Raw genomic sequence first — 27,854 nt, 5'->3', positions numbered from 1 at the left:
GTTCCTGTTGTCTTTCTATCAGCTGGAACCCGTCTGACCGTTTTCTCCTCTGACCTCTGGCATCAACGCTGTATTGTACTGTACTGTACTGTATTGTATTTTAAAGTGCGGGTGTGTAATGAAAGTGATGGTAAATAACCTCCAGAGAACCCGGCGTGGCTCCTGCTTTAAGTGTGGCGGTGTTTTACGGCTGCAGCAGTGAGCGGTCTGCTGCAGCCGCTGTGGCTCCACACAGAGTGAGGCTGGCTCCTGCCGACAGGGCCTGTAGAGACGTCGGTTTCCCTGTGCGATGGACCCACACATTCATGAATTCCTCACGTATTCAAATGTCCCCCTAACAGATTATTTTTGTACATCTTTCATTCAACGTTCAGGCGGCTCTTCCATCCCTGAGCAACACTCCTTCTCTCAGTCCCATCCGTAGGAAAGGGAAGGAAAAGGAGGCTACTGAACCCAACGCTGGTCCCTTGAGTCCCAAAAAAAGCACTGAGGTCAACACAGGTACACCCCCTGGCCCCCAGCACGCCCTTCCATGGTCGTATTCACACGTGTTCAACATCATGTCTTTATTGTCTTAATGCAGGCAGACCCCCAGAAGGCACGGGGTCAACAGTGGTCAACAAATCCACCACTCTTGGAAGTTTCTACCACCTGCCCCCTTATCTCAAGCTCTACGATGTCCTAAAGGCCACGCACGCCAACTACAAAGTCAGAACCCCCCATCAGCATGCAGCACAGGTTTCTCTTGCCTGATGAGAAACTCATTGGTGGGATGAATTCTTGCTGTCTGTTAGGTGACGTTGGATCTCCACAACCATGAGAAGTTTGGCAGTTTTCTTCGCGCCACCTTAGATGTTCTGTCTCAGCTGCTGGAGCTTGCGACTCTGCATGACATCGGGAAGGTGAAAGCTGTTTAATTTGCTGGTTGTTTTCTTGACATTACCTGAGTTTGTCTTGGTAACGATGCTGATGGTCAATAAGCATTTTTTAAATGTTCTCTCAGTGTGTCGAGGAAATTCTGGGCTACCTAAAGTCCTGCTTCTCCAGGGAACCCACCATGGCTACTGTTTGTGTGCAGCAGGTGCGTATTTGGTGCCAGCCCCTGAATTTGAACGCTGTGTTCTTGAAATGTGTGGCGGTCTTTTACGGCTGCAGCAGTGAGCGGTCTGCTGCAGCCGCTGTGGCTCCACACAGAGTGAGGCTGGTTCCTGCCGACAGGGCCTGTAGAGACGTCGGTTTCCCTGTGCGATGGTCCCATACATGCTCACGCTTATGTCCTTTTTATTCCTCCAAGCAGCTGCTTGGAATTTGAAACAAGGTCAAATGTCAGCATGTGCTGTTCAAGCCTAGCATTTCATGATCTGATGATGTTCTGTTGTGGACCTGGTGTCAGGCAAAAGTCGAACGGCCGTGTCACGCTGCCGCTACATACAGTTTGCGCATACCGCACAGGTGAAAATTGGTCATACATGCAGAAAGTTAGAATAGTTGTGGTCTTTACGTGAAATTTCCTCCGATGTATCATGAATGAACCACCTTAATACCACAAAAGAAGTACGAATAAAACCTGGAAAGAAGACGTAAATTCTTCACTCTGAGCTGAAATGCCATCGAAATCCCCCATCGTCAGCACCATGGTCAGCGCCCGCCACAGGCCCAGGACGAGCCGGACGGGGGGGAGCGGGAGACCCCCGCTTGTTATAGATGGCTGGAGGGGTGAAAGATAGGCTGCTTCACATACCCATCACACAATACGTCAATCATGCGTTAACCGTGTGTGATTATTGCGCTGTTTAAATGCAATTCATTAGTGATTCCTGCGTCAATAGAACGTGATGTGTGCGCCGTATGCGTGATGTGAAAGTCATACATCCGTGCTACATTTGTGAAAGGTCCGTTAGACGTACGTGGAACGGTCGTGGAAAGACACCCTCTACAGACCCGGACAACCCAAAAAGTTCAGTACCGGTCAACCCCTGTTTAGGTGTATGTGACAAAGGCTTCATGTTTCAGCGTTTTCATAACTCTTCTTTTATTGCAGATACAGTTTTGTTATCTGATCCTGCTCACAAAAATCCCAACTCTTTCTTCAGTTGTTGAAGACCCTGTTTGGGACCAACCTGGCGTCTCAACATGAAGGCATTCTGAGTGGACCCAGCCGCTCTCAAGGCAAAGCTCTCCGTCTCGGCTCCTCCAGCCTGCGACCAGGCCTTTATCACTACTGCTTCATGGCTCCGTACACGCACTTCACCCAGGCTCTGGCTGACGCCAGTCTCCGGAACATGGTGCAGGCTGAGCAGGAGCAGGATGCGTCCGGGTGAGCCTCCCCAGGATCTCCATAACAACCCAACCATATGGACATGTGCAGAAATGTTTGTGTGTAGATCATAACCAGCCTCGCTCCTCCTCCTCTTCCTCACTTTTAGATGGTTTGATGTCATGCAGAAAGCGTCCAATCAGCTGAGGTCCCACATTGTAAATGCCACGCGACACAGAGGAGACAAGGTACGCTGAAGCCGTCAAGCTCTGGCGTTCAGCGCCTAAGCGTCTGCTCAGGATGAACATTTGCTCCTCCCCTTTCCCCCAGAATGCCATTCACAACCACATTCGACTGTTTGAGCCGCTGGTGATCAAAGCCCTGAAGCAGTACACCACCAGCACCTCTGTGGTCCTGCAGAGACAGGTGCTGGACCTGCTGGCCCAGCTGGTGCAGCTACGAGTCAACTACTGTTTGCTGGACTCGGATCAGGTAAAACACTCTTTGCTGCAACTTCGGACGCTTTCTTTTCCTGCTGCTTCTCACATAATCCATCGGATGTTTCAGGTGTTCATAGGTTTTGTTCTGAAGCAGTTCGAGTACATTGAAGTGGGACAGTTCAGGTAGGTTTGCTTGTCCAAATGTTGCTCCATGCCAGGGGATGAAGCTTCCTGTCAAGTAAAGCATGTGTTGAACTTCCCGCACAGAGATTCTGAGGCCATCATTCCCAACATTTTTTTCTTCCTGGTGCTGCTGTCCTATGAGCGATACCACTCCAAGCAGATCATTGGCATCCCTAAGATCATCCAGCTGTGCGACGGCATCATGGCAAGTGGCAGGAAGGCCGTCACACATGGTGAGGGAAGCATTTTGCTGCTGTTCCTGTCTGTGATTCTCACCGAAATGTGGCTGAAGTCTTTCTCTTCTCCTTTCTGCACAGCCATCCCGGCCTTGCAGCCCATAGTTCACGACCTGTTCATCCTGCGGGGTTCCAACAAAGCAGACGCAGGCAAAGAGCTGGAAACACAGAAGGAAGTGGTGGTCTCCATGCTGCTGCGACTCATACAGCACCATCAGGTACGGATCCAAAATCACACACAGTCCATCTGCCTCCAGGTTGGACGTGTTGTTCTTTCAGAGATGCTCTTCTGCAGACCTCAGTTGCAACCAGGGGTTGTGCAAAATGTTGGCAATCTGAACAAAGATGGGATTAGAATTGAACTGTGTACATGGGCCCTGAAAGGCTTTATCCGATTAAAAACAACGTTTACATCCGTCGCGCGTTCGACCGGAATAAATCATTTGGACACACGGAGAATTATTTAAAATACCGGAAACGGCCGTAGAAGAAAAAATGGCTAAGTTCTATTTTAATTATTTATTCCTTATTTATTTTTCAAAAGCGACTATTTGCTGGTAATTTTCTAAACACGTGCAGCCAGGGCTGAGCGCTTTTCCTGGCCGCCCGGACCCAGATGAAGGGTTAGTTTTAGGGTTAAGGTTAGGTTAGTACGTGTTGCAAATAACTACATTTAGCCTTGGACGCACTTCACACACATGTGGGCAATGCAGCAATGTGCAACTTGGTCACAGGTAAATGCGTGCGAATAACGTCAGCCTTTATTTTTTCTGGACACGATTGCTAACACAAATCTACGATCGCACTGTCCCGAAGCCTCTCCTCTGCTCAGAGTCACGGTTCTCCTGAGTCCGGCATCTCGGCCGGTCCGGTTCGCGCTCCCAAGCCTCCTCCAAAGTGCACGCCGTCTGCTCATGACTTAAAAGCCAGCGCAGTGATGACCCTCGATCAGAGTAAACGGTTTACATGCACCACAGTTAGATCAACAATCGGCATAACCCGCCTATCTCCATTGAAAGAAACTTTTGATCCGAATGAGTCTGATCGGGGCAGAGTATTCCAAACGACGTGTTTACATGACGCATTTTTATTCTGATCAGGCATTCATTCCAATGACTTGAGTCAGTTTAACCGCAGCTACAGTCTGCAGAAATTCCCATGAGTGTTCTTGCGTGTTTGCTGCAGGTGTTGGAGATGTTCATCCTGGTGCTGCAGCAGTGTCACAAAGAAAATGAGGATAAGTGGAAGAGGCTGTCCCGGCAGATCGCTGACGTCATACTGCCCATGATTGCCAAACAGCAGGTTGGTACAGACGCAGCACCTGCCTCAGACCTGTGGTTCACACACAGCTGGACTGTGCCTCTTGCTTTTGTTTCCTCCCAGATGCATTTGGACTCCCCCGAAGCGTTGGGAGTGTTGAACACACTGTTTGAGAGCGTGGCCCCCTCCTCCCTCAGACCTGTGGACATGCTGCTCAAGAGCATGTTCACCATCCCAGCCAGCATGGTGAGACATCTGCGCAGACGTTTGCAGCAAAGATCGTGTAACCGCTGAAACTGAAATGCCCTTCTTCAGGCCTCGGTCGCCACAGTCCAGCTGTGGGTGTCTGGCATCCTGGCTGTGCTCAGGGTGCTGATCTCTCAGTCCACCGAGGACATTGTTCTGTCCCGCGTCCACGAACTGTCCCTCTCCCCTCACTTCCTGTCCTGCCGCACCATCCGCCGCCTGCAACAGCAGGGCGCCGCCCAGTGCGAGCTTCCTGCTGCTGAAACGCTTTCCAACCAAGAAGCTAATGGAGACGCACAGAAAGCTCCACCGGAGGAGACGTTTGCTCGGTAAAGTTTCCGAGCTGAAGCACCGACATGTCTTATTTTTCTGTTTTTCCCTCTGTTGACGTGTTTTCTGCCTGGTTCTAGGTTCCTCCTTCAGCTGGTCGGCGTTTTACTCGACGACATTTCCAGCAGGCGGGTGAAGGTGGAAATCACGGAGCAGCAGCACACCTTCTACTGCCAGCAGCTGGGCACGCTGCTCATGTGTCTCATACATGTCTTCAAGAGTGGTGAGCATGATCAGCCCCCGTGGTGGAGCGTGCATTACACACCTTCAGCACCGCTACGTCTGAATCCCTCATGAACCGTTTTATGATGCAGAAACCAGCTTTGCATTGCAGATGAAAAATTCCTGTAGCCACAATAAATTTTCATCAGAGTGGATCTTTAAGGACAGCCAGGATTTAACATTACCCTCATAAAACTACTTTGACTTTCAATCCGCTTGTTGCATTTGGTCGTCCTTGCAGTTGTACTTTGGCCTTCTTTTACGCCCCTCTAAAGTTACTGCTAACTACTTGTTTGGACAGATTGCTGTGATTTGTGTTGCACTGTTCATTTGACCTTCAAATGCAAAATTTTTGTAACAAGGGGAAAAAAATCCCAACAACTTCATCTTCATTGGAGACACCAACACACTTCCTGGTCCTCAAAAGTGGCTTTTCCCTCAAATCCTAAACGATTATCAAAAAGCCAAAGGAAACGGATCCCCGCTTAGTGTTTAAGGTCAAAACTATTAAATCTGCAGCTGCAGGCAAACTCAGATCCTCCTCGACGCCTGGCGAACACTTAAAAACTTTTCAAGAAGCTCTTGTAGTTCAGTTTATGTTTTCTGTCGTGAAAACCAAAATCTGCTGTCATGAAACTCCATAAGCACTCCACTCCAGTGAAACAGCCACTTTGTACTTTACATCTGACAGGACATCTTCCTCTCTCTCCAGGCATGTTTCGCAGGATCACGGCAGCAGCCAGCCGTCTCCTGAAGGCCGAGAGCGGAGGAGGTCTGACCGGTTCCGAAGCAAACCTCTTCTACCCCTTAGAGGGGCTGAACAGCAAGGTCCAGTGCCTCATAACCACCCATCCTCCGCTGGTTCTGCTGTGGTGCCAGGTCCTCCTCATTATCAACTACACCAACTACAGCTGGTGGGCGGAGGTTCATCAAACACAGAGGTTTGAACCGACACATGCCAGAGCCCAAAAAGCCTTCAAAGCAAAATCCAGTGACATTTAGGTGTGATTATGCCTATTTCACCGCATACTATCTCATAGAAAGATTGCAATGCCTTAAATCAGAGCAATTTCTTTCTCAACCTCTTTGTGTCACCACAGGCGTTCCTCAGGGCTCTATCATTGGACCCACCCTTTTCTCAATCTACATGAACAACATAGCTTTCTATGCTATAAAAATAGTTTCAGAATAGTCACAGAATATAAATATCTTGGAATCTGGCTAGACAACGCATTATCTTTGTCACCCCACATCCACCATTTGCAGTCAAAGGTTAAGTCAAAATTCCTCTCACACCTCGGTCCCTTGTTTGGTTATAGCGATTTCATTTACAGATCAGCCACAAAGCGTTTGCTGAACATCATTCTGCCATTCCATTCATGCTCCCTTCAAAACCCACCCATGTACCCAGACCCTCAACTCTTCACTAACACAAAGCTCTCATTGGTCTTTCACCTCCTTCTTCAAGCCAGCTTTTGCACACTTCCTCCCCCATGTGCAACACCCGCTCTGCAAAACAGTCTCCTCATTGGTTTCTTACAGTCTGCACCACCCAGAGACTGGAATAATTCACGAAAATCGCTTAGAGTGGACAGTTTTAGAAGGAATCCTGACACTCGAAGGAGTCCTGACACTCATCCTGATTTTTATGCTTTTCTGTGCGTCTCCTTTCATTTCTCTTTCTCAAAAGGCCTTGCCTTTTGCCAGGCCAAAGTTCAAAATAAGTTTTTTTTTGTTGTTGTCTGTTTTGCCTGGATAAATAAAGATCAAATGAAAATATATTAAATATGAGATGTGTACAAATGTTGGTGAGTTTTTGAGGATGTGGCAGGGGTCACATGTTTTGCTCAAAGGCAAAGAAAGAAGAATCGTGAAAACAATCTGGTCCTTCCTTGCAGTCCGGGAGAGAAAAGATGGGTAAAACATCATTATGAGGTGTTTAAACACGTCTTTGCTCTGATATGTGAGCTCCTCAGTTTTTTCCTGTTTCATTCAGTTGTGCGGAAAGATTAGAAGACCGATCTTCTGCCGCAAAGAGAATTAAGAGGTTTTCTTTTTTTTAGTTCTGGGAGCTGTTCCCCATATAGGAGTTCTTTCCAGAGTTCCCAATTTTATTTTATTTATTTATATTCTATTTTTTGACAGGAGTATCAACATTCACACCACTATCACATTGTTTCTAGGTTACACATAATTTTACATCATGAATATGTTCAGTCAGTAATCCAGAATGCGTGTTCATCATTTTGTACTCTTCCCCCCCTTTTTTTTTTTAGGAACAAAGGACAGAACGGCTGTCAATCTTACTCATCCTCCAAGACAAAATCAAACTTGCATTCTTATCTGTTATCCTGTAGTAAAGAAGTATTTTACTGAAATTAAAGTAGGATCTGGTCTAAGAGGTCCAATATATTTGACCCATTTTGCCCACCATTTCTAGCCTTTAGCTGTATGCCCCTTTATTGCAAATGTCAGACTTTCCATAACATAAATGTCATGTGTAGTCTTATACCAATCATCTAATGTTGTAACATCTGGTTATAACCAATTCCCTCCCACCAGCAATATTCTCATTAAATATTGGTCTTCTGCAGACCGCATGTGTTGGATTACTGCTCCCAAATATACAGCAGAAGCATTAAAGGGGAGGGTTTTTTGAAATGTCGTCTCCAAACATCAAAGGCTTTTCTTCTTCTCCTCCTCAGACGCCACAGCCTCTCCTCCACCAAGCTACTGAGCTCCCACTCCTCTGGAGAGGGCGAAGAGGAAAGCTGCGAGTCGCGGTTAGCCGTGGTGAACAGAGAGATCGTACGCAGTGGAGCCTTAATCCTCTTCTGTGACTACGTGGTGAGGAGGCCTGACTGCACACAGAGCGTCTGAATAACGTGTGACGGTGATGTTCGAATGTTGGAAACAAGGAAAATTCTCTTGATGTTATGCTTCTACGCTCAGTGCCAGAACCTTCATGACTCGGAGCATCTGACTTGGCTGATTGTCAATCACGTGCGTGACCTCATCGCCCTCTCCCATGAGCCTCCAGTTCAGGATTTCATCAGCGCTGTCCACCGCAACTCAGCCGCCAGCGGCCTCTTCATCCAGGCCATCCAGTCCCGCTGTGACAACCTCACTGCTGTAAGATGATCCTAACCTTTAGGTTTACATCAATCTCTTATTTTCCGTCCCAGATGACTTTTCTTCTTGCGGTTGCTCTCCTTCTGCAGCCCACCACGTTGAAGAAGACTCTGCAGTGTTTGGAGGGGATCCACCTCAGTCAGTCTGGATCTCTGCTGATGCTGTACGTGGACAAACTGCTGGATACACCTTTCAGGGTTCTGGCTCGCATGGTGGACACACTGGCGTGTCGCAGAGTGGAGATGCTGCTGGCTGAGACTCTCCAGGTAGAAAACGTATCATTTTTTTCTTTACTGAAGCTTCGGGGAAAACGTTCAGTCTGAGGAACAAATGCATTTATGACGTGTTTGTCTTTCAACCTGCTTTTTCTTTTCCACCCGATAGAACAGTATAGCCCAGCTACCTGTGGAGGAACTGGACAGGATCCAGGAATACCTCCAGACCAGTGGACTGGCTCAAAGGTTTTCCTTCTCTTTTGTCTCCATTTTTACATTTGAACTGCAATCTTAGGTTTCTGTGGCGCTTAAGAAGTAAAAAGAGTTTCTGGGTGCATTTGGGGGTCGGGTCCCCACTATTCTTTCTACAATCTGACCCGTGTCTGTGCCGTGTTTGTCCCGTGTTGGCCCAGTGTCCGTCCCGTGTTTGTCCCGTGTTTGTCCAGTTTCTGTGCCGGGTTTGTCCCGTGTTTGTCCAGTGTCTGTGTTGTGTTTGTCCCGTGTCTGTCCCGTGTCTGTCCCGTGTTCGTCCCGTGTCTGTCCCGTGTCTGTCCCGTGTTCGTCCCGTGTTCGTCCCGTGTCTGTCCCGTGTCTGTCCCTTGTCTGCCCCGTGTCTGCCCCGTATCTCTTCCGTGTTTGTTCCCGTGTCTGTCCCGTGTTTGTTCCCGTGTCTGTCCCGTGTCGACAGACTCTTGCACTAATTTAGGACTCCATCTGTGCAGCCATATTGGAAATTAGTTTGTCATTGTTTTTCATACAGACATAAGTGTGTGTGTGTGTTAGACAGCCTATCAGTAAATATTTACGCATTTCAAATACAGATTTTCTTTCTGTTACCCTCTCTGTGGTCCTCTACAGGCATCAGAGGTTCTACTCCCTGCTGGACAGGTTCAGAGCAACCGTTGCCAACAGCAGGAGCCCCACCCCTCCAGTGACATCACACCCATTGGATGGAAATCCACCCCCTTCCCCTGAGCAGGTTGTCGCTGATAAGGTGGGTTGATTTTTTTTTTTTTTTTTTTTTTTTTGTTTCTTTTGAAGGAAAAGACGAATAGGAAGGTTGTATCTCCAGTATTTGTCTTGCGTTCAGGAATGGTACGTGGCTCTGGTGAAGTCCCAGTGTGGTCTTCGTGGAGATGTTTCCCTGTCCGAGACGACAGAGCTCCTCACTAAACTACCTTCTGCCGAGCTGTTAAACACCATGAGCCGCAAGGTACGAACAGAAATCGAAAGGGCTCAACGGCAGTTTGGGTTTTCATGGCACAGTTTTTAGGGTGCAGCTTGGCTGTTGAGATGTGAAACTGCTTCTTCTCAGGATTTCAACCTCGGCCTGTTGTGTCCATCCGTGAGCGTGGGGGTTCAGAGGTTGGCACGAGGCCAGGGCCCACTTTTGTTGGAGACGACCTTGCAGGTCACACTAGATCAGCTGGCAGAGGTCACCGGGTCACTTCCTGTTCCACACCAGTCCTTCCTGCCTCCACCTGAACCCCAGCCTTACTGGGAGCAGCTGGCTGATCTGTACGGTGAGTCTTAAAGGGGAAGTGTGAGTTCGGTCTGTTTTTTTGCTGGTTTCTTGACTTCAGGACCTGTTTTTTTGTTTTTTTTTGGTCTGTCACTGTCGCAGACAAACCAGGTTTCTACTCCAGGGTTTTGGCGCTGTGCAGAGCGCTGTCCCAGTATTTACTGAAAGTGGGCCAGCTGCCTTCATCACTGCAAATTCCTTCTGACAAGGAGCACCTCATCACCACCTTCACCTGCACTGCCACAGAGGTAAAAGGACGGCATGTCTGAGATGCACCTCCACGCTGAGCATGTTGTTTTGTCACCCCACAGCCGAGCGGTCGCTAGTTTTTCAGCATCTTCTCTTCCTCATGAGTTTCTTCACATTAGCTCCCAAATATGTGATACGGGAGGTCAAAGTGTTGGACACTCTTGCTCCACATTTGAAAGCCTTTTCCCCATTTTTCTCTCCTCCGTGTGGAATCTGGCGCCCAGGTTGTGGCGTGGCGCCTGCTCCACGACCAGCTGCCCCTGAGTGTGGACCTGCAGTGGGCCCTGTCCTGTCTGTGTCTGTCCCTGCAGCAGCCCTGTGTCTGGAACAAGCTCTCCACCCCGGAGTACACCACCCAAACCTGCTCCCTCGTCTACTGCCTACGCCTCATTATTGTTGCAGGTATGCCACCAATGACAGCTGCTAACTCCGCCCCAATCACAAATGAAGGGAATCACTGTAGACCAACAGATGTTTACCCAAAGGCTCCAGTTATGTCTGAATTTTTAGGTCCTGCCTATTAGTCATCGTATTTTTCAGACGCCAAAACATGTATAATAAACAATAAAAATATGTATAAGTAACACTATTAGGAGATATATATTTAGCAAAGTACAAGACCAAGAATGGACATTTCATCTTGAAAGTCAAATCATAATAACTGACAATATAGGACTGAACATATTATGCACGCTTCACTACCGTAACCGTATTTAGGAAGGGTGTTCGGAAAAATCATTTTGGCGATACATCGCGATAGTTCATTTGGCGATACTTGTATTGATTCCAAATGCTGTCAGGACGACATTTATTGAATTATTTCTGAGCGTCCTTCAGCGTCTGACTCTCGTTTTCCACTTCAACCTCCAACCACTAGTTGGCAGCAGAGAACACGGAGCATCTTTGAGCAGCTCTACACCACATTAGAACAACAGGAAGCCTGCAGCCAGAGGCAGCTTGTTTCGTTGTTATGAGACATGAACTACTTAGTTTTTACTTAGGATGGTACCAAACTGAAACTCTGTCTCATGTTGCTGCCAGTAACATAAAAAAACAAGGATTGCGGCTCTTCATAGCGGCTCAGATGAGAACGAGTGAAACTCTGCAGCTGCACAGCGGCTGATGCACGGAGCCAAAATGCTGACAGCAAAGCGGTTCTACAGAACCTCCCAGCAATAGATTCTAGTTCAGAGACCTGATGGGTCAGAGTGATGTGTACAACGCTCTGAAAAAGGCTCATCATGGCGATGAACATAGTTAACTTCCACGTTTGAGAAAGCTGAGCTGCAGCTGCAGAGCCAGAGTCATGGAAATAAAGCATCTTAGGCACATTAAAGCGTCTCCTTCATCCGTTCGTGCTGCCTCATCATCATCACTTTAGTGTTTCTGCAAAGAATGAGTGTTTTTTTTCCCTCTTTACTTTTTAAGCACCATTCAGGCTCCTGAACCGTTTAAAAGTACTGGAGAAGCTACATTAATGTTGAAAATGAACAACTTTATTTACTCAATCCTACTTTTAGAACCTTACTGGTTGAGGCGCATTTATTCCATTTTCTTTTTTACTGTAATATATTTTGTTGTAAAAAATCAGACGATGTTTACTGTTCCCTTTCTATAGTTTAAGTTACCAAGCGCTACAAATAAGCATTAATTCAGAGCACCTTTGCATAGAGAACATGTTAAAAAGTTAGTTCTAAACTTTTGATATCACTTTAAGTCTCTAAATCCGTTAAATTCCTCCTCATCTGTGTCACTTTGGAACAACACTGCCGAGGACGGCGCTTCTTCTTCTGCATTGCTGTCGGTGGCAAACAGTGTTGCCAGATCTGAGCGACAGTTTCCAGCCCAAACTCATCGTAAAACCCGCCCACCAACTAAACAGGGGGATTACTGTAATGTTTCATATATTCACAATGCTTTTTTTACGCTATATATTAATTAGTATACTTTTACTTAATATTTTAAATAATAAGAAAAATAATAATAATGACAATAAAACCGCTAAATATTTTGAAAAGCAGCCCAAATTTTATAGACCCGCCCAATGCCAATTTTACCCGCCCAACATAACCAAAAGAAGCCCAATTGGGCGGAAACCCGCCCAATCTGGCAACACTGGTGGCAAATGCTGGAACACACATCTGCAGTGCCCTCTAGTGGCTGACAGTGAGAAAATACTGAAAACACAAGCCTGCTGTTTATAAAAAAATTAAATCACATATAAGTTGCACCTGAGTAGAAGTCGCAGCCCCACTGGTGTACACGGGTATACTCGGGTGCCTTTATTGGTACCTTGACCTGGAATGGATCTGGAGTCTTCCAAATGAATTGAAAGGTGTTCTTTGCTCTGCAGTGGCCGTGAGTCCAGGTGACCGCCTGCTGCATGCAGAGAAAAGACAGGCGGGGGACAAAGACGCTGATGCAGATGATGTGCATTCGGGGCGTGCCAAAAGTGAGATGTGGATTTTAGAAAATAACTTCACGTGATGTGGTTGTTTCTGTTGAGTCCAAGCGTTTTTTTTTTGTTTTGTTTTTCTTTGCAGACCCGTGTGAGTGGCGGGCATGTGAGATAATGGCGGAGCTGGTGGAAGGCCTGCAGAGCGTCCTCTGCCTGGGTCACCCCAAGAACTCTGCGTTCCCTGCTTTTGTTACCCCGATGTTGCGCAACATCATCATCAGTCTGTCCCGGCTGCCGCTGGTCAACAGCTACACCCGAGTGCCTCCGCTGGTCAGTGTTTAGGCCGAGCGCCGCAGCGGAGCGCGCTCCTTTGAGTGTCGATAGAGGATCAGTCGGTCTAAAACCCCGTATTCGTGCAGGTTTGGAAACTGGGCTGGTCCCCCCAGCCAGGAGGAGAGTTTGGCACCACGCTGCCAGAGATCCCCGTGGACTTCCTGCATGAGAAGGACGTCTTCAGAGAGTTTCTGTACCGCATCAACACTCTGGGTACAGAACGACCTCACAGCTTTAGGAAAAACCGCTTTGGTACTGTGAAGACGTTGTCTGAATCTTCTAACCCCGTCTGCATGGTTTCAGGCTGGAGCAGCAGGACGCAGTTTGAGGAGACCTGGGCCACGCTGCTGGGGGTGCTGGTCACCCAACCCATAACGATGGACCAGGAGGAGACGCAACAGGAGGTGAGCACTCAGCCCCACTTCAAGGTTCATTTAGAACAGGCTTGTTGAAGAGCTGAGTTCTGGTTCCTCTTGAGGTAGAGATTGTTGTTTGTGTTCTTTTATCCAAAAATGAGAACAAACCAAAAACATAAAGACTTGGTCCTCTATGACGGCATCAGATGGAAGCATCTGCTCTAATCAACTGTCACCCCAGTGTGGTTTGTTGAAGTGTGTACACGTTTCTAACCTAAAGAAGTCTTGAATACTTTGCCTGTAAGGAAGACAATCTGTTTCTGACCTGAAAAAGATGCTAACTCAGTTTAGGTAACATGGAGTGTTGTTTGTATTACAGCAGCAAAGTTTTGTTAACATTAGGAATTGTCTTTGAATCCAAAAAGTCCAATAACCAGATTGTGGTCATTCGAAATATCTGATGTTTTTGCTTATTTATGTCGCAAATTGTTACATTTTATGGAAAAACACAAGCTTTTTATTTATTTTTCTATTGTCAGACATACAGGACAGACCAAAAGTTTGGACATACCTTCCAATTCATTTGAATGAGACGGAGTGTCCAACGCTTTGGTCTGTACTGTAGAAAAAAAAAGAAAGCTGTGAGCGGCGTTGTATCGCCCGCAGGCGCCACCTGGCCTCGCCGCCGCCACCTGGCCTCGCCGCCGCCACCTGGCCTCGCCACCTGGCCTCGCCACCTGGCCTCGCCACCTCGATTTGACCTTGCCCTCACTGGTCAGGCGTCTGCTGCACGCCTCTCGCTCTTTCCTCTTGTCCGGTCCGAGCTACACGGCATATTCATAAAAAACACGTTTTAAATGCTTTTCATCTCCATGGCAACCCCCTGGTGATCTGGTCGGCAGGGGAAGACGAACAGATCTGTTATTTTTAGTAAGTTTTAGAAGAATCGGCAGAGTCAAACTCTTAGATTTAGTTTTTTGTAAACCACGCCTAGATTCCTAATCTGTGTCGTACCGTGTTGTTCGCCAGTTCACGTATTTAGGTTTAACAATTTTCAGGTAAAAATTGTGCTGGTAAAAATCAAGCTTTTAAGTGTATTATAATTTTCATTCCTCAGAAAAAACAACATCTAAGCGGTGCGTACACTACATTGAAAATTCATTTTCACCAGTGCATGTAAATGTTGTGAGTTTTATTGCTCAAAAAGCAAGAAAATGTGTGACGTGGACCTGGTCCTGTCAGTCCAGGACGGCTGTGGGACAGAACAATTCTCCAGACACGGTTTGGGTTTGTCATACAACCTAAAGCGTAAAGCACAGTGAGAGAAAAGTGTTGTAGTTCCCAGATCCTTTCTGCTGGAGCCTGGACTCTGATGGTGCAACACGGCTGTGAATAGGAAGTGAAGTTTCTCCGGCTGCTTTTGAGGCCCCTGGCCGCGTGGAGAGGCACGCTAACACCTCTCAAACCAGACGCCTCCAAAATATTCTGGACTAACGGAAAAAAAGGACAGATGCAAAAGTTTGACTGCCAAATTCATGACTTCTTTACTAGTGTAGAAACCAACTGAAGTTAAATCTGGTTCTTTGAAGAACAATCCAGTGTGAAATCTGATGAACTGCAGAGCTCCATCCGACTGCAGAAGAGGCTGAAAGGTGAACCAAAGATGACCTTTGCTAACTCTCTGTTTGCAGGAGGACCTGGAGCGCACTCAGCTCAATGTGTTGGCGGTGCAGGCCATCACCAGCCTGGTGCTGAGCGCCATGACCCTGCCCACGGCTGGCAACCCGGCTGTCAGCTGTCCGGAACAGCAGCCGCGCAACAAAAGCCTCAAAGCCCTGGAGACGCGGTAGGCGTCCTGCTTTACGCCTCCTGAGGCGCACGCACGCCAACGTACGCAAAGCAAGACTCTGATCTTTCAGGTTTGGGAGGAAGCTGGCTGTCATACGGGGGGAGGTGGAGAGGGAGATTCAGGCTCTGGTGTCAAAGAGGGACAACGTTCACACGCACCACCCGTACCACGCCTGGGACCCCGTCCCCTCCCTGTCGGTGGCGTCTGCAGGTAAACGCGAAGGGCGTGGCTGCGTGGACAGCCGCAGCGGAGCGCAGGGCACTCATGCTGGTGTTTGTGGACCTGTTTTCAGCAGGAACGCTCATCAGCCACGACAAGCTGCTGCTTCAGATCAACACCGAGAGAGACATGGGCAACATGGACTACAAACTGGGGCAGGTAGGCCGAGCGGGAGGCAAGAACGCCACGTGTGGAGGATAAAGCTGCTGCTGACTGCTCTGACACGACGACACAGGTCTCCATCCATTCAGTCTGGTTGGGAAATAACATCACTCCACTCAGGGAGGAGGAGTGGGGGGAGGATGAAGAGGATGAAGCCGACACCCCTGCACCCACCTCGCCACCGTTATCTCCTATAAACTCCAGGTAAAACCTCAGCAGCATGCAGTCGGTTTGAGGTTCTGACTGCTTCTCCTCGTCGTGACGCCGCCGTGCTTTTGTTTCAGTGTTCGGGAAGCGTTTGTGGCGTTTACCGTCACATTTCAGGGACTCTGTGATGTAAATCAACAGTACTGCATGAGAAAAAACGTAACATTAGTCTAAACGTGCTTCCTCGCCGGCTGCTAAGGAACATTTCAGAGCTGCTTCCACGGGTTCCTGAATTGCTAAAACAGAAGTTTAACAGACGGGGTACAAATGTTCAACCATGAAATACTTACAAAATAAATAAATACGTTGATTACAAGAGTTATTTAACTGCTAAGTTTAAAAAAAGGCTTTAATTTACATTTAAAATAAGTTATTCCTCAAAGTTTCTGAAAGGAGGCCTCGCCGTGAGTCCTGGTTGGGTCGAGATGAGAGATCAGAACCTGAGGACGTGACGATTCTGGAGGGTTGGTTAGGACTGAGGAGATCTGAGAAGGAGAGTCGTCTGGTCTGAGCGTTGTGGCTGGAGAAGCTCCTTAATGCAGAGGTGTGTGTGTTCCAACAGGAAACACCGGGCTGGAGTGGACATCCACTCGTGTTCCCAGTTCCTCCTGGAGCTCTACAGTCAGTGGCTGATCCCCGGCTCCTCGGGTCACAGGAGGACCCCCACCATCCTCATCAGTGAAGTGGTTCGATCGGTGAGCAGTGTCGCGTCCTTTCACAGCCAGCTAAAGCTGACTCTGAACTCCGTAGATGTGCCCGGCGACACCTAAAAAGAAAAACACGCGCCCTTTGGCGTTCAACAAATCCTCCACCATTTACGTGATCAACGTGATTCGGCTGATTTTAAGGCAGAGAATAGCGGTTTTTCATTTCAGCTTTGCGCCGATATGCAGCCCATTGGTAACTCTAAAGCTCCAGTGTCCAATTTTGAGCACAGCAGCAATATTTAAAGCAGGGGTGGGGAGCTCCAGGCTATAAAGGCTGGACTGTCTGCACATTTTCCAGGTATCATTGCTTTACTTATAGCAGACCACCTGGATCAGGAGCGTCCAGAACACGCCAGAGTACGGTGGCCGACAGGTGCAAGACACGTTCACATTAGAGATACAACAACAACAACAACAGATCCCGGTACAAACTAACAAATCATGAAGCGCTAAAAACAATCTTGGTACAAATGAACAAATCTAGAGACACGACTTCTGACTGAAAGGGACGTAATATAAAACCAATCATGTATGATTTTAGTTAGAAGTTATTTATTACAGTTTTCTTTATGTGGACATTATAAATACATGAAACAGACCAAAAGCATTTATTAATGGTATTACCACAGTAAAAACTACAACAACGTTTAGCAAGCTAAAGTTGTAGTAAGGACATTCCCTTTCCGTCAGAAGCAGAGATTGTTTTTGTGATTCGGTCTTTGGTGATTTACACCTGGATTTACTTTAATTGCGTGATGTGCTGTTGTGTGTCAGTATTTGTCCATTTGTACCGAGATTGTTGTTAGTGCTTCAGGATTTGTTATTTCGGACCGGGATTTGTTGTTGTTGACTCTTGAATGTGAACGTGTCTTGCACCGTACCAGAGCCTTGTATGTTGGCACACCAACAGGTATCCAGGTGTCCCAATCAGAGCTCGATACTGAATCCCCAAAAAACTCATGGTAGCAGATTTTAGCTCAGAACAGAAAACATATTTGCAACGATAACCAATGAAGCAGGGGATGGTAGAGTTGACAGAGACCGGGTCAACGTTTCCAGGACCCGATGTTAGTGATAAAACACAAAATTAACTGTTTCTTGGGTGTTGTTCTCAAGAGTATTTGGTTTTACTTGACTTCAGATGAGGATGATTGTGACTGTACATAGTTAAGCCCTTTGTCACGGCTGGATACAGACTGTCTGCACAAAATACCAAAGTCCTAGACCAGTCCTAGACCAGACCAACCCAGGCGTGTTGTACAGATTTTTCCTTTTATTTCAGCTAACCAAAACTCTGCGCACTGCATGGTTTTTGTTGGAATCCTACGGACATTTAGGTGTGTCCGGCGTGTCAGTAAGGAACCAGTACTCACACCTCATTGATGAGGACGCCGTATGACAAAAGCGTGTTTAACTTCTATCGTCCATACAAATACTTAATGACACTCTTCCCATAAGACGCAGTTGCTCGTTTTTTGCTGCAAAATGTCGTAGCGGTGCAAAATCTGGTGAATCTAGCCCTCAGGCTTTATCATTCCCAGCTCTATTCCCGATACATGAAAGACTGACTGGATACAAACCGCCAATATTAATTTCTCCTTTGATGTTTAAAAGGTTGGCACCCGTTACCACCGGTTACCAATACATCCCTGCCAAATTCGAGTCCCTGATTGGTCAAATTGGTTTAACTTTGGCCGTGGCCACGAGTTTTCTACGCAGAGCCTGAAAACTGACTTAAAAGCTAGCGTGCACTTACGGGCGTTTACATAGACGTTTGGTAGGACGCGGTGGCTTGAACGCGCCTTGCCCAGACCGGTGTGAACGTAGCAAAAGGCTAAACGTTTGTCCTCTGAAATGGGTTTGTGTGTTTGTTTGTGTGAGTCTGGGAGGACATCCTAAACGTCTCTTCTCCGTGTTCCCTGTAGCTGCTGGCAGTGTCGGACCTGTTCACGGAGCGGAACCAGTTTGACATGATGTTCTCGACGCTGATGGAGCTGCACAGGCTTCACCCACCAGAGGACGAGATCCTGAACCAGTACCTGGTGCCTGCCATCTGTAAAGCTGCTGCTGTGCTGGGCATGGTGAGTCCAGCTGAGGGGTTTACTGGGAGGGGGCGGGGACAGAAGATGACGTTAAAATGTCCCTCTGTAGGACAAAGCGATCGCTGAGCCTGTTTGCCGCCTGCTGGAGACCACCCTGCGCAGCACCCACCTGCCCAGCCGCATGGGGGCCCTGCACGGCGTGCTGTACGTGCTGGAGTGCGACCTGCTGGACGACACCGCCAAGCAGCTCATACCTACAGTGTCGGAGTATCTTCTGTCGAACCTCAGGGCCATTGCTCAGTGAGCGCCTTCCTCCTTTTGAACAGATTCTGTCAAAGCCTCTGGGAGCCGATAGTCATGAGGAAACGGAAACGAGGGGGTCGTGTCTGATTCCGCCTGCTGTTTCTGTTTTGCAGTTGTGTGAACTTGCACAACCAGCAGCATGTGTTGGTGATGTGTGCAGTGGCCTTCTACATGATGGAGAACTACCCGTTGGACGTCGGACCAGAGTTTGTGGCTGCAGTTATCCAGGTAATGCGGTTCTGTGGGGAACCGCTGGGGTTCTGTTGATGCCTCAGAGTGACTGGAAACTGTTCACATCCCTGTGGATCAGAATGTTTCTGTTGTTGCTGCTGTGAAGGGAGGGACGGTTTTCTACCACATGTCTGACGTGTCACTCATTCAGACCGTGAGGTCACTGTGGATGCAAGAACTCACTGATGAAACCAAGTCAGCTGAGCACAGGGGAACCTCATTTAACGCAGAATTTAGGTCCTGAAATTGACTCCACAAAATCCACCAATTCATGGCAGTCAAACCGTCCCAAAAAAAAAAAAAAAAATGTGGCCACAATCTTTTATGGGGATCAAACAAATATTTCAAAATCCACCAATGAAACCAAATCCCCATGATGGGATACCCAAAGGAAGTTTTGAAACTATTATGGGATGGCCATAGGACCAACGGTTTGGCGGCCATTTTGTGGTAAAGTGCGAAATTCGGCGTTTTCCCACGATATGGGAAAATAATTTTGGTTTTAACCGGCTTAAGTTTACGACCTCAATCAAAGTCTTGTTGACCTTTAAACTCGCAATTTGGTGGAATTTTCCACCAAAACCACCAAACGGTGAGCTGTGTCTGCAGCTCACCGTTCCCTCAGGGGAGGGGTCAAATGCGGAGTGCAAATTTCGCACAGCTAGGTGCATGACAGATGGTGGGACTTTGACTTTAACCTTCCCCCCCACAAAAAAAGATACATCCTTAGTACCAGCTACACGTCTACACTGCTAGGGGTTTGGATTTATCGTCTTCTAACCACTCTAGCATTTTGGGAAGAACGTTGGTTTTAAAAGTTGTCGATTTTCAACGGCGTTAGCCTGGCGAGCTAGCAAAACTGTTGCAATGAAATGGGAATGATGTTTTTGGTTGTTTTGCTATTGCTTTATATACCGCAAATTATACCGTTATCGCAATATTAATCTCAAATATCGCGATTTTTCCTCATATCGTGCAGCCCTAGCTAAAACAAATGCACGTGTCCTTGTGTCCCTGTCAGTTGTGTGGGGTCATGGTGTCGGCCAGCGAAGACTGCACGCCCTCCATCATCTACCACTGCGTGCTGCGCGGGCTAGAGCGCCTCCTGCTGTCGGAGCAGTTGTCCCGCATGGACGGAGAGGCGCTGGTGAAGCTCAGCGTGGACCGCGTCAACGCGTCGTCGCCGCACAGAGCCATGGCCGCCCTGGGCCTCATGCTCACCTGCATGTACACCGGTAAACTGCCGTCTGCCAGCCCTGACGCTGCGCGCCGGTGGAAACGCCGGCTGGTGACTGGTGCTGCTGCAACTCACCTTAACGCTCACCTGCATGAACATCCGCTAACCCCTCAGCGCACCGCGCTCTGTGTTTGTAAAGTCCTCCATCCTTCACCCCAGCTATGATCAGCTACAGAGGACGCTTGTAGACAGCAAATGTTCAAAATGAGTGACCGTGTTTGTCTGTAGATCTGCAGGTAAACTTGCACCCACACTCTCCGGTGGTCAGGTGGGGCTGCTGATGGTCCTCAGCTTAAACCTCCAACGAGACGAGGAGCACTTTGCTTTAAAATGACCTCCTCAGAAGAAGAACTTGGTGGAAGGGTGCAAGCCGTCTCACTTTACCTGGTAGCCCCTTTTTCCAAACCTCACTGCCCAAAGGTCAAAGAGAAGGGCAGAGGGGTAGATCAGGCCTTAGAAAAAAAGACGAGTGTCGTGCAGCAGACACACTGATTGTTCCAACGGGATAAACGCCGTTACACTGACACTGTGTCCTTCCCAACACCGGTGCTGAAAAGGCCGGTAGATTTGTGGGCATCGCTCCGATTTCAGCATCGGGAAAACGAATCCCAAACTTTGGTGCTGAGAAGAACGGACTCGCAGGATGTGCAGCCGCTGCACATCCTGCGTTTCTTCTCCAACGGCTGCTTCAATAACTGTTTACCTGTCTTCCAAGTGGAAGTGCAGGTGATTGAAATGTTCTCCGTTTATTTGGCCGTTTGAGTAAACACTGAAACTCTCTAAGGCGTGTCATCGCTCAACACGTGTGTTTGTGCGTTCATGTTTGTCGCCTGCTGTTGTTTCCTTCAGTGCACCCTACCTCTAACCCTAACAACGGCCTTTACTAACCCCAACTGCCCCCCAGCCCGTCTTTCTGCCAGCAAGAGTTGGCCAGCAGTTTCTGCTCTGTGGCGCTCAACGTGCACGTAGAAGCGCGTTTGAGGCTGCAGAGCAGGCTGGGAGGCCCTTTTATTTCCAGCACCAGTCCCAAAAAACCACAAAATTCTAATATGACTGCTGTGATGAGTGTCCTGACCCCCACTCTAACCTGTACACGCTCCACCGGTGCCGCCGGTGCCACCCACCCCTCTGGTCTTCTCAGCGGTGCTTACGTCGGGCTCAGATGGGGTTAGAGGTCAGGTTGACTCTGCTGTAGCGGAGGCGGCGGCCGTCATGGAGGGTCATGTTGGTTTCTCCTTAGGCAAGGAGAAAGCCAGCCCCGCCAGCAGGCCTGCCCACCCCGACCCGCAGGCCCCAGACAGCGAGTCCATCATCGTGGCCATGGAGCGGGTCTCCGTGCTCTTCGACAGGTACGCAAGCAGACGTGCACGGCCGCAGATCGCCCTCACGCCCGTCCGCTCGTCACTTCTGCTCACGAGACGGCTTTTCCTGTCGCTGCAGGATCAGGAAGGGTTTTCCCAGTGAGGCCCGGGTGGTGTCCAGGATTCTGCCCCAGTTTCTGGACGATTTCTTCCCTCCACAGGACATCATGAACAAGGTCATCGGAGAGTTCCTGTCCAACCAGCAGCCTTACCCACAATTCATGGCCACCGTGGTCTACAGGGTCAGTATCAGAATGCATTTACAGCTGAGGTCCCGCTGATGTACGGCGGCTAAATTCACCGCTTCCTCCGAAGGATTTGACCCGAAAATCTCTGACATCACCAAAAACATCTAATAGAGAAAGGGAGGCCTGAGGTGGGATGGGCTGGAGTTTGCTCCTCCCACCTTGTGGTGTTCCAAAAATTGGCAAAAACTAAAATGATCTCTGCTTATCCAAACATGCGTACAGACTATAATGCTGGGGCGGGGCCCCTGGTTGGTACCTGCACCGACACCACCAGTCCTGGATGAACAGGCTGATCTCAGAGCTTGGTGTCAGACATGTCAGTCTCCTCTATACTATTGTAGCAAACCGTTTCCTCTGTCCTGTGATGTTGGGCGGCCCACTAAAGGATGGGTGGAGTCGTGAAGCGAAGCGTGCAAAGGTTGGTTTGTACTTCACAGCAAAAGACTGTAATTGAGCGGCGTGATGGACAAGACCAACATGTACAGCGCTGTGAAAACAGTTTTCGGTCAAAACTTCGTATGGTCATTGGTTTTTCTCTGGAACTGCCATAGTGGGGGCTTAGTGGGGGTAAGAGTCCCCGTTTACTTCCAGCACGGTTTAGGGACCCCGAGGCTTTTTAAAAGGACCAGTTCAGCTCTGGATAAAATGCAAACGGGACGCAGTCGTAGCTTGGAGCCGACAAAACAGCTGACAAAGATCTGGGGTTTTTTTAAACCTTCATTTTCCAGCCTTTGATATTTTTTCTGGTGGAAACTTTGAGTCCAGTTAGAAAAATCTACGTTTTGAGAGATGAGTCGCTCACATCAGCTCAGTTTGGGTTTTTCTGGAAGCTTTTATTTTATGTCCCTGCTTTTGGAGGCCGTCTCCCTCCGTTCTTTCTTTTTTCTGATTGGTTGACAGACCTGACACTGTCAAGCTGCGTCACACTGACCGTGATTGGTGCAGCAGAGGCGTCCAATGGGACACGTGACGTGGTCAATGACGCGACCAGTGATCACTGATCGTTTTCCTGATCGACAATGAAGAAGAAGAAGTTCCTCTAATTTGATTGGTTGAACGCTATAGAGCATTCAGCACTTGAGTGCGTTCATCCTGACAATGCACACTTCCGAGGCCGTTAACCTGCTTACACCACGGTCACCTGCAAAAGAAATAAACATTCAACCAGTTTGAAGTCTTTCATTCATGTTATTTTTAAGGTCTGGATCACTTTTTTCCCAAAAATTTGTTACGTGTTGTGGTTGAGGTCCGGCGATGTATCTATGCTGACGATCACGATGTGTTAAATAAAGCATCAGATCAAAGAGAAGAGTTCTCCTCTTCCCGCTTGTTTTTGTCCAGATGATGAAGATAAAGTTGGATTTGAAGGAGAACATTTGAGCTGCGTGACCGGAAAGTGAAACTGCGGTTATCACTTTTTAATGCACACCCAGCAGCCAATCAGAATTGAATTTTTATAAACTTTATTAATCATATAAGAAAAGGGGAACACACACACACCCCAACCATGGCAGCTCCAGAGAAAAAACCAAAGACGATACGAATTCACCAAGTTTTGACCGACGTTTTTACATTTTTGAAGATGATGTCTGTGTCTGAATTCCCGCCCTAACTACTAAAAATCTATAAAGTGCAGCTCTATGCAGAGCCCTGGACGTTAACAGCCATCCGGACTCCACGCTCACCACTTTAGTGTTTAACGGTGGAAATGACGTCATCGATTTCACAAAGTTAAAATCGAATTAAAATGAGCGTTTCGAGGCCGTTATTTATGAGTCCACTGTCTTCTGGAGTTAAAAACATTGATAGTTTATTTAAAAAAATACTTTTTCTTTTGACAAAAATTGTTCAAACACAATGCATTGTGGTCTATATTTATCTAGTCAACATTGATGCACACTGGTTCTTTGCAGAGACTTCTGGGAAATTTCTAGGGCAGTGGATTTTGGAATTGTAGATTCAGACAGCACCTGAAAATGCCGAACGCACCGTGCAGTAGATGGGGGGGGGGGGGTTAGGGTGGTCACACTTTGAACGGTCTGTTCCGTTTGGGTCTTCTTCCTGGCTAGATTCAGATTCTGGGGCAAACGTTGGGGCTCGATTGTTAAGAGGGAAGTGGCCTCTGTTCCTTTTCCCGCTCAAACCGCCGCGCTCCTGTGGGCAGGTGTTCCAGACGCTCCACGCCACGGGCCAGTCGTCCATGGTGCGAGACTGGGTGCTGCTGTCTCTGTCCAACTTCACCCAGAGGACCCCGGTGGCCATGGCCATGTGGAGCCTGTCCTGCTTCTTCGTCTCAGCCTCCACCTCGCAGTGGATCTCTGCTCTGTATCCTTGCCGGGTCCTCGTGGGCCTGAACGGAACCAAACGGGCCGTGGTGTTCTCCTGCTTCTTCCACGGTTTGTGTCGATTTGCCCTTGACCGCCCCCTGCTGTCTACCAGCCTGCCGCACGTGATCAGTCGAATGGGCTCCATCGAGGTGGTGGACGTCAACCTGTTCTGCGTGGTGGCCATGGATTTCTACCGGCACCAGATCGACGAGGAGCTGGACCGCAGGGCGTTCCAGTCCGTCTTCGAGACCGTGGCGGCGCCCGGCAGCCCCTACCACCGGCTGCTCAGCTGTCTGCAGTCCATCCACCAGGACACGTCGCTGTAATGGCGCCGGTGCGGGCGTGCGCCGAGGTCGGGGGGCGTGCCCTGAGAGGAAAGCTTGATCAGAAAGCCTGATCATGCCGCCATCACTCGTCTGCGATGGCGGCATGAGGGAGGGAGCAGAATGTTTTTACCTTCACCAGATCTACTCTTTCCCCCGTTTTCACCGACAGGAAACCGGGTCGGAGCCGCGGCGCCGAGCGTGGCCGGTTCAGCCAAGTGCGCCTGACAGTGAAGGACGTCCAAGTTCAGTCTCAGCTGAGCCGTTTCTGATTGGGAGCTGTAGGCTCCTCCCACTTTGCACTTTCTCATTGAAAAGACCATTAAAGGCAGAAACCAGTCTGAAGGATTTTCCCACCGTGACTTGCGTAAATATTGTGAAATCAGTCGGATGTAGAGAAAAAATCCTATATTTAAAGTTCCATGTTTCCGCTTTCAGCGAGTTTGGACTCCAGACTCACAGCCCTGTTCCTTAGGGGGGAAATGGTCGTTGGGACGCGACGCTCCAGCTGTTTTAGGAGGATTTGTAGTTTTATTTTCCCTCTCGTGTCCAGAATTAAACACAAAGTCTGTCACTGTTATGTTGGAGTACAGGAACAGACGTGTTGGCGAGAAAGGCGTGTCCTCTCTGAGGACTTATTCTCAGGACGCAACGCATGACTGGATCAACGTCATTGTAATCAGATTACAGTCATTCCCTTCGTATCTTGTGAAAAAACACAGTTGTACAGCAACAAAAGCCATGACGGCGTGAGGCCTGCGTGACGGCGTGGAGGCTCAGGTGTTCCAGCGCGACGCCTTTTTATCTTTTTTTCCTGAATGCAGGAAAGCGGCGAGCTTTTAGCTCATTTTTCTCTGTACAAACACCTGCCTTAGATGGTATCCGAATATCTAAATGTCCCGTGCACCGAGAGCATGCTCCGCCTCGCCGCCGCGGCGTGGAGGAGACGAGGACGGCCCGTGGGGGGCCCCGCCTCAGGATCCACAGCAGCTTCGACAAATCAGGACGAGGAAATGTAGCGGCGCCACGACGAGGGAGTCCTCGTCTCTGCTTTAAATATTGTTTTTGTCTCTGGTCATGAATTGGTAAATATTGCATCGTTATCTTTGTGCGGATCAATAAAGACTCGTCACTTGAAAAACTCCACCTTTTGCGTGTGGACGTCTGTTCCTGCTTCCTGTTGTCGCGCCGTAAATGTCAACACAACGGACTCCTGCAACAAAGGTTGAATGTGAGGGGATAGTAGAGCTGCAGCTGGGGGTTACCATGACGACCGTTTGTGCAACATGACCATCAGGCCAGCTGTAGGTCTGGGACCAACATGGAGCTTTTTGAACGCCGTCCCCACTGTCGAGCATGGAGGTGGAAGCATTATGGTTTGGGGGTGTTTTTCTGAACAGGGCTACTTTCTCTGTGAGGATGGGCGGAGCCATGTACCGTCCAATCCTGAGTGAGAACGTCCTTCCCTCCACCAGGAGGATTAAATGGGGAGGTGGATGGGTCCCCCAACAGGATCATGACCCAAGACGACCAAGAAACGAAAAAGAAGAGTCAGATCAGGGTCATGGAGCGGTCCAGCCGGTCTCTGGACCTCAGCCTATAGACAGAGCTGAAGCTCAGGGTTGCTAAGCAACAGCCACCAAATCGGAATGATTTAGAAATCATCTGTGAAGAAGAGTGGAGCAGAAAACCTCCTGATCTGTGCAGAAACCTGATCATCAACTACCAGAAACCTCTGACCTGCTGATAATGAGGGTTTGCCACAAAGTAATACATCTTTCTGGGTTCAAATACTTCTTTCCCTCAATTTAATGTATAAAAACTGTGTTTTTTATCTCACAGTTAACGTACTATCAGGGTGACAGACTGTCCGTTTAAATTTAAGTGGGGTAATCTACGGAGTCCCGTGATCTGACATGGGTAAAAAAAATTAAAAACATCTTTCGTTGCGTTGCTCCTCCGTTTGAGAACTCAAAACATTTGGAGTTTTATACTTTTACTACTTTTCGTTCCCACGAAAGATTTTTTTCTTTCAGATTATATTTATGTCAGATCCGGGGCTCCGTACGAATCTACAAAGTCAGCTAGGGTTCAAATACTTGTTTCCTCCGCTGTATGAGGAAAAATACGGCATCAAAAGCAACACATGGAAAAGGAGGCGGGGGCTTCATTCAGATCACCTCCTCCACAGAAGAGGAAACCCCTGCAGGGAGTAATCTGATTACCTTTGAGGTCCTGCACAAAGGGTGTGTTCAGCTGATTGAACACGCTTCCCCTCTGGGTTCGAATGCGATGAAAAACCACGAGTTCAACTTCAGCCGCTGCGTTGCTCCTCCGTTTGAGAACTCAAAACATTTGGAGTTTTATACTTTTACTACTTTTTAAAAAAAAATATTTGAACTACTTTCTTCTTCTGACCTTTTGAATTTGGGGGGGAAATTGTTGATTTCTGTCTAATCTGGATGTTTGCTGGAATTCTGTGTCCTTCAGTCACATCAGAGCCCATAAAAGCCGCCAGCCTCTCTCTCCTCTCGTCTCTGCTGGAGGGAACGGGCCGCCGCCGGCCGACTCCGGCCCGATCCAGACAGATGTGCTCCACGTCGTGGGTTCAGGCTGAATAGGGGCCGCTGACGTGGGGAGTTTCCTCCCAGGCTCCTCGTGGATCCCACTCTGCTCCTCGGCATTAGGATGGGAGATGTGACTGACAGTCAGGAGTTCATCCTGTCAGCAGCTTCCAGAAAAGCCCAAACCTCACAGAATGTGTTCTTCCCTCTGACTGACGGCGACCTTTTGACCTGAGAGTTCGTCAGTGATGTCGGCAAATGCAAAGCAGATCTAGAGGCTCAGAATCTGTGGGATCATGGTGGGGGATCCGTGATGTCACGACTTCTTCATATGTAGATTTTCTGATTTTCCACACCGAAACGGCTGTTTGTTTAAAAACTCAAGACATATAATAGAGGATAAGTAAAAAAAATTACGGTATTTATGAGAGTTAATTAGTAAAATTCTAAGAAAAAAGGCAAATTTTTATGAGAGTAGTTGCAAAATATTTTTTTGAGAATAAAGTCGTTAAAATTCTAAGAAAAAAGCAAAAACCTTGTCAGATTTAAAAATAAAAACCTTACAATTTACAAGAATAAAATCCTAAATGTATGCATCAAAACTTCTGCTTTTTAAAAATCAAATTTAACATTCAGCTTTTATAGTCCTTTAACATAGACAATAGAATATTAAATGTTTGATTTATGCTTCAGAC

The 27,854-nt window shown here is 48.1% G+C and overlaps 1 protein-coding gene and 2 non-coding genes across 12 annotated transcripts in view; all 3 read left to right on the top strand.

The window, feature by feature from the left end:
- The window catches only part of htt (huntingtin), a 45,067-nt gene extending 19,326 nt beyond the window's left edge, over positions 1-25,741 (top strand). For 3 of the 10 annotated variants that reach the window (XM_023964379.1, XM_023964301.1, XM_023964465.1), the window contains 41 exons: positions 375-501; positions 584-708; positions 795-902; positions 1,004-1,081; positions 2,094-2,317; positions 2,427-2,505; positions 2,588-2,749; positions 2,825-2,880; positions 2,965-3,113; positions 3,198-3,334; positions 4,302-4,418; positions 4,500-4,622; positions 4,692-4,951; positions 5,033-5,175; positions 5,887-6,115; positions 7,880-8,021; positions 8,127-8,306; positions 8,396-8,572; positions 8,691-8,767; positions 9,380-9,515; positions 9,594-9,734; positions 9,837-10,044; positions 10,146-10,291; positions 10,517-10,694; positions 12,646-12,744; positions 12,836-13,020; positions 13,110-13,236; positions 13,327-13,427; positions 15,071-15,225; positions 15,299-15,438; positions 15,521-15,606; positions 15,683-15,813; positions 16,379-16,511; positions 18,449-18,604; positions 18,675-18,865; positions 18,982-19,096; positions 20,121-20,334; positions 21,478-21,685; positions 21,777-21,939; positions 24,110-24,270; positions 24,385-25,741. In XM_023964379.1, coding sequence (XP_023820147.1) covers positions 375-501; positions 584-708; positions 795-902; positions 1,004-1,081; positions 2,094-2,317; positions 2,427-2,505; positions 2,588-2,749; positions 2,825-2,880; positions 2,965-3,113; positions 3,198-3,334; positions 4,302-4,418; positions 4,500-4,622; positions 4,692-4,951; positions 5,033-5,175; positions 5,887-6,115; positions 7,880-8,021; positions 8,127-8,306; positions 8,396-8,572; positions 8,691-8,767; positions 9,380-9,515; positions 9,594-9,734; positions 9,837-10,044; positions 10,146-10,291; positions 10,517-10,694; positions 12,646-12,744; positions 12,836-13,020; positions 13,110-13,236; positions 13,327-13,427; positions 15,071-15,225; positions 15,299-15,438; positions 15,521-15,606; positions 15,683-15,813; positions 16,379-16,511; positions 18,449-18,604; positions 18,675-18,865; positions 18,982-19,096; positions 20,121-20,334; positions 21,478-21,685; positions 21,777-21,939; positions 24,110-24,270; positions 24,385-24,598 — 6,081 coding nt within the window. In that variant the 3' untranslated portion in view covers positions 24,599-25,741. The remainder of the gene's footprint in view (positions 1-374; positions 502-583; positions 709-794; positions 903-1,003; positions 1,082-2,093; positions 2,318-2,426; positions 2,506-2,587; positions 2,750-2,824; positions 2,881-2,964; positions 3,114-3,197; positions 3,335-4,301; positions 4,419-4,499; positions 4,623-4,691; positions 4,952-5,032; positions 5,176-5,886; positions 6,116-7,879; positions 8,022-8,126; positions 8,307-8,395; positions 8,573-8,690; positions 8,768-9,379; positions 9,516-9,593; positions 9,735-9,836; positions 10,045-10,145; positions 10,292-10,516; positions 10,695-12,645; positions 12,745-12,835; positions 13,021-13,109; positions 13,237-13,326; positions 13,428-15,070; positions 15,226-15,298; positions 15,439-15,520; positions 15,607-15,682; positions 15,814-16,378; positions 16,512-18,448; positions 18,605-18,674; positions 18,866-18,981; positions 19,097-20,120; positions 20,335-21,477; positions 21,686-21,776; positions 21,940-24,109; positions 24,271-24,384) is intronic. The other 7 variants (XM_023964493.1, XM_023964541.1, XM_023964347.1 and 4 more) reach the window with 6 other exon arrangements.
- LOC111948370 lies at positions 177-304 on the top strand. The gene has a single exon (XR_002874352.1).
- LOC111948376 lies at positions 1,133-1,263 on the top strand. The gene has a single exon (XR_002874359.1).
- Positions 25,742-27,854: the final 2,113 nt, after the last annotated feature.

This window comes from Oryzias latipes, chromosome 1, assembly GCF_002234675.1.
Source record: "Oryzias latipes chromosome 1, ASM223467v1".
Lineage (NCBI taxonomy): Eukaryota > Metazoa > Chordata > Actinopteri > Beloniformes > Adrianichthyidae > Oryzias > Oryzias latipes.
The sequence above is the reverse complement of the archived record's forward strand: the minus strand, read 5'-3'. Positions and strand labels throughout refer to the sequence as shown.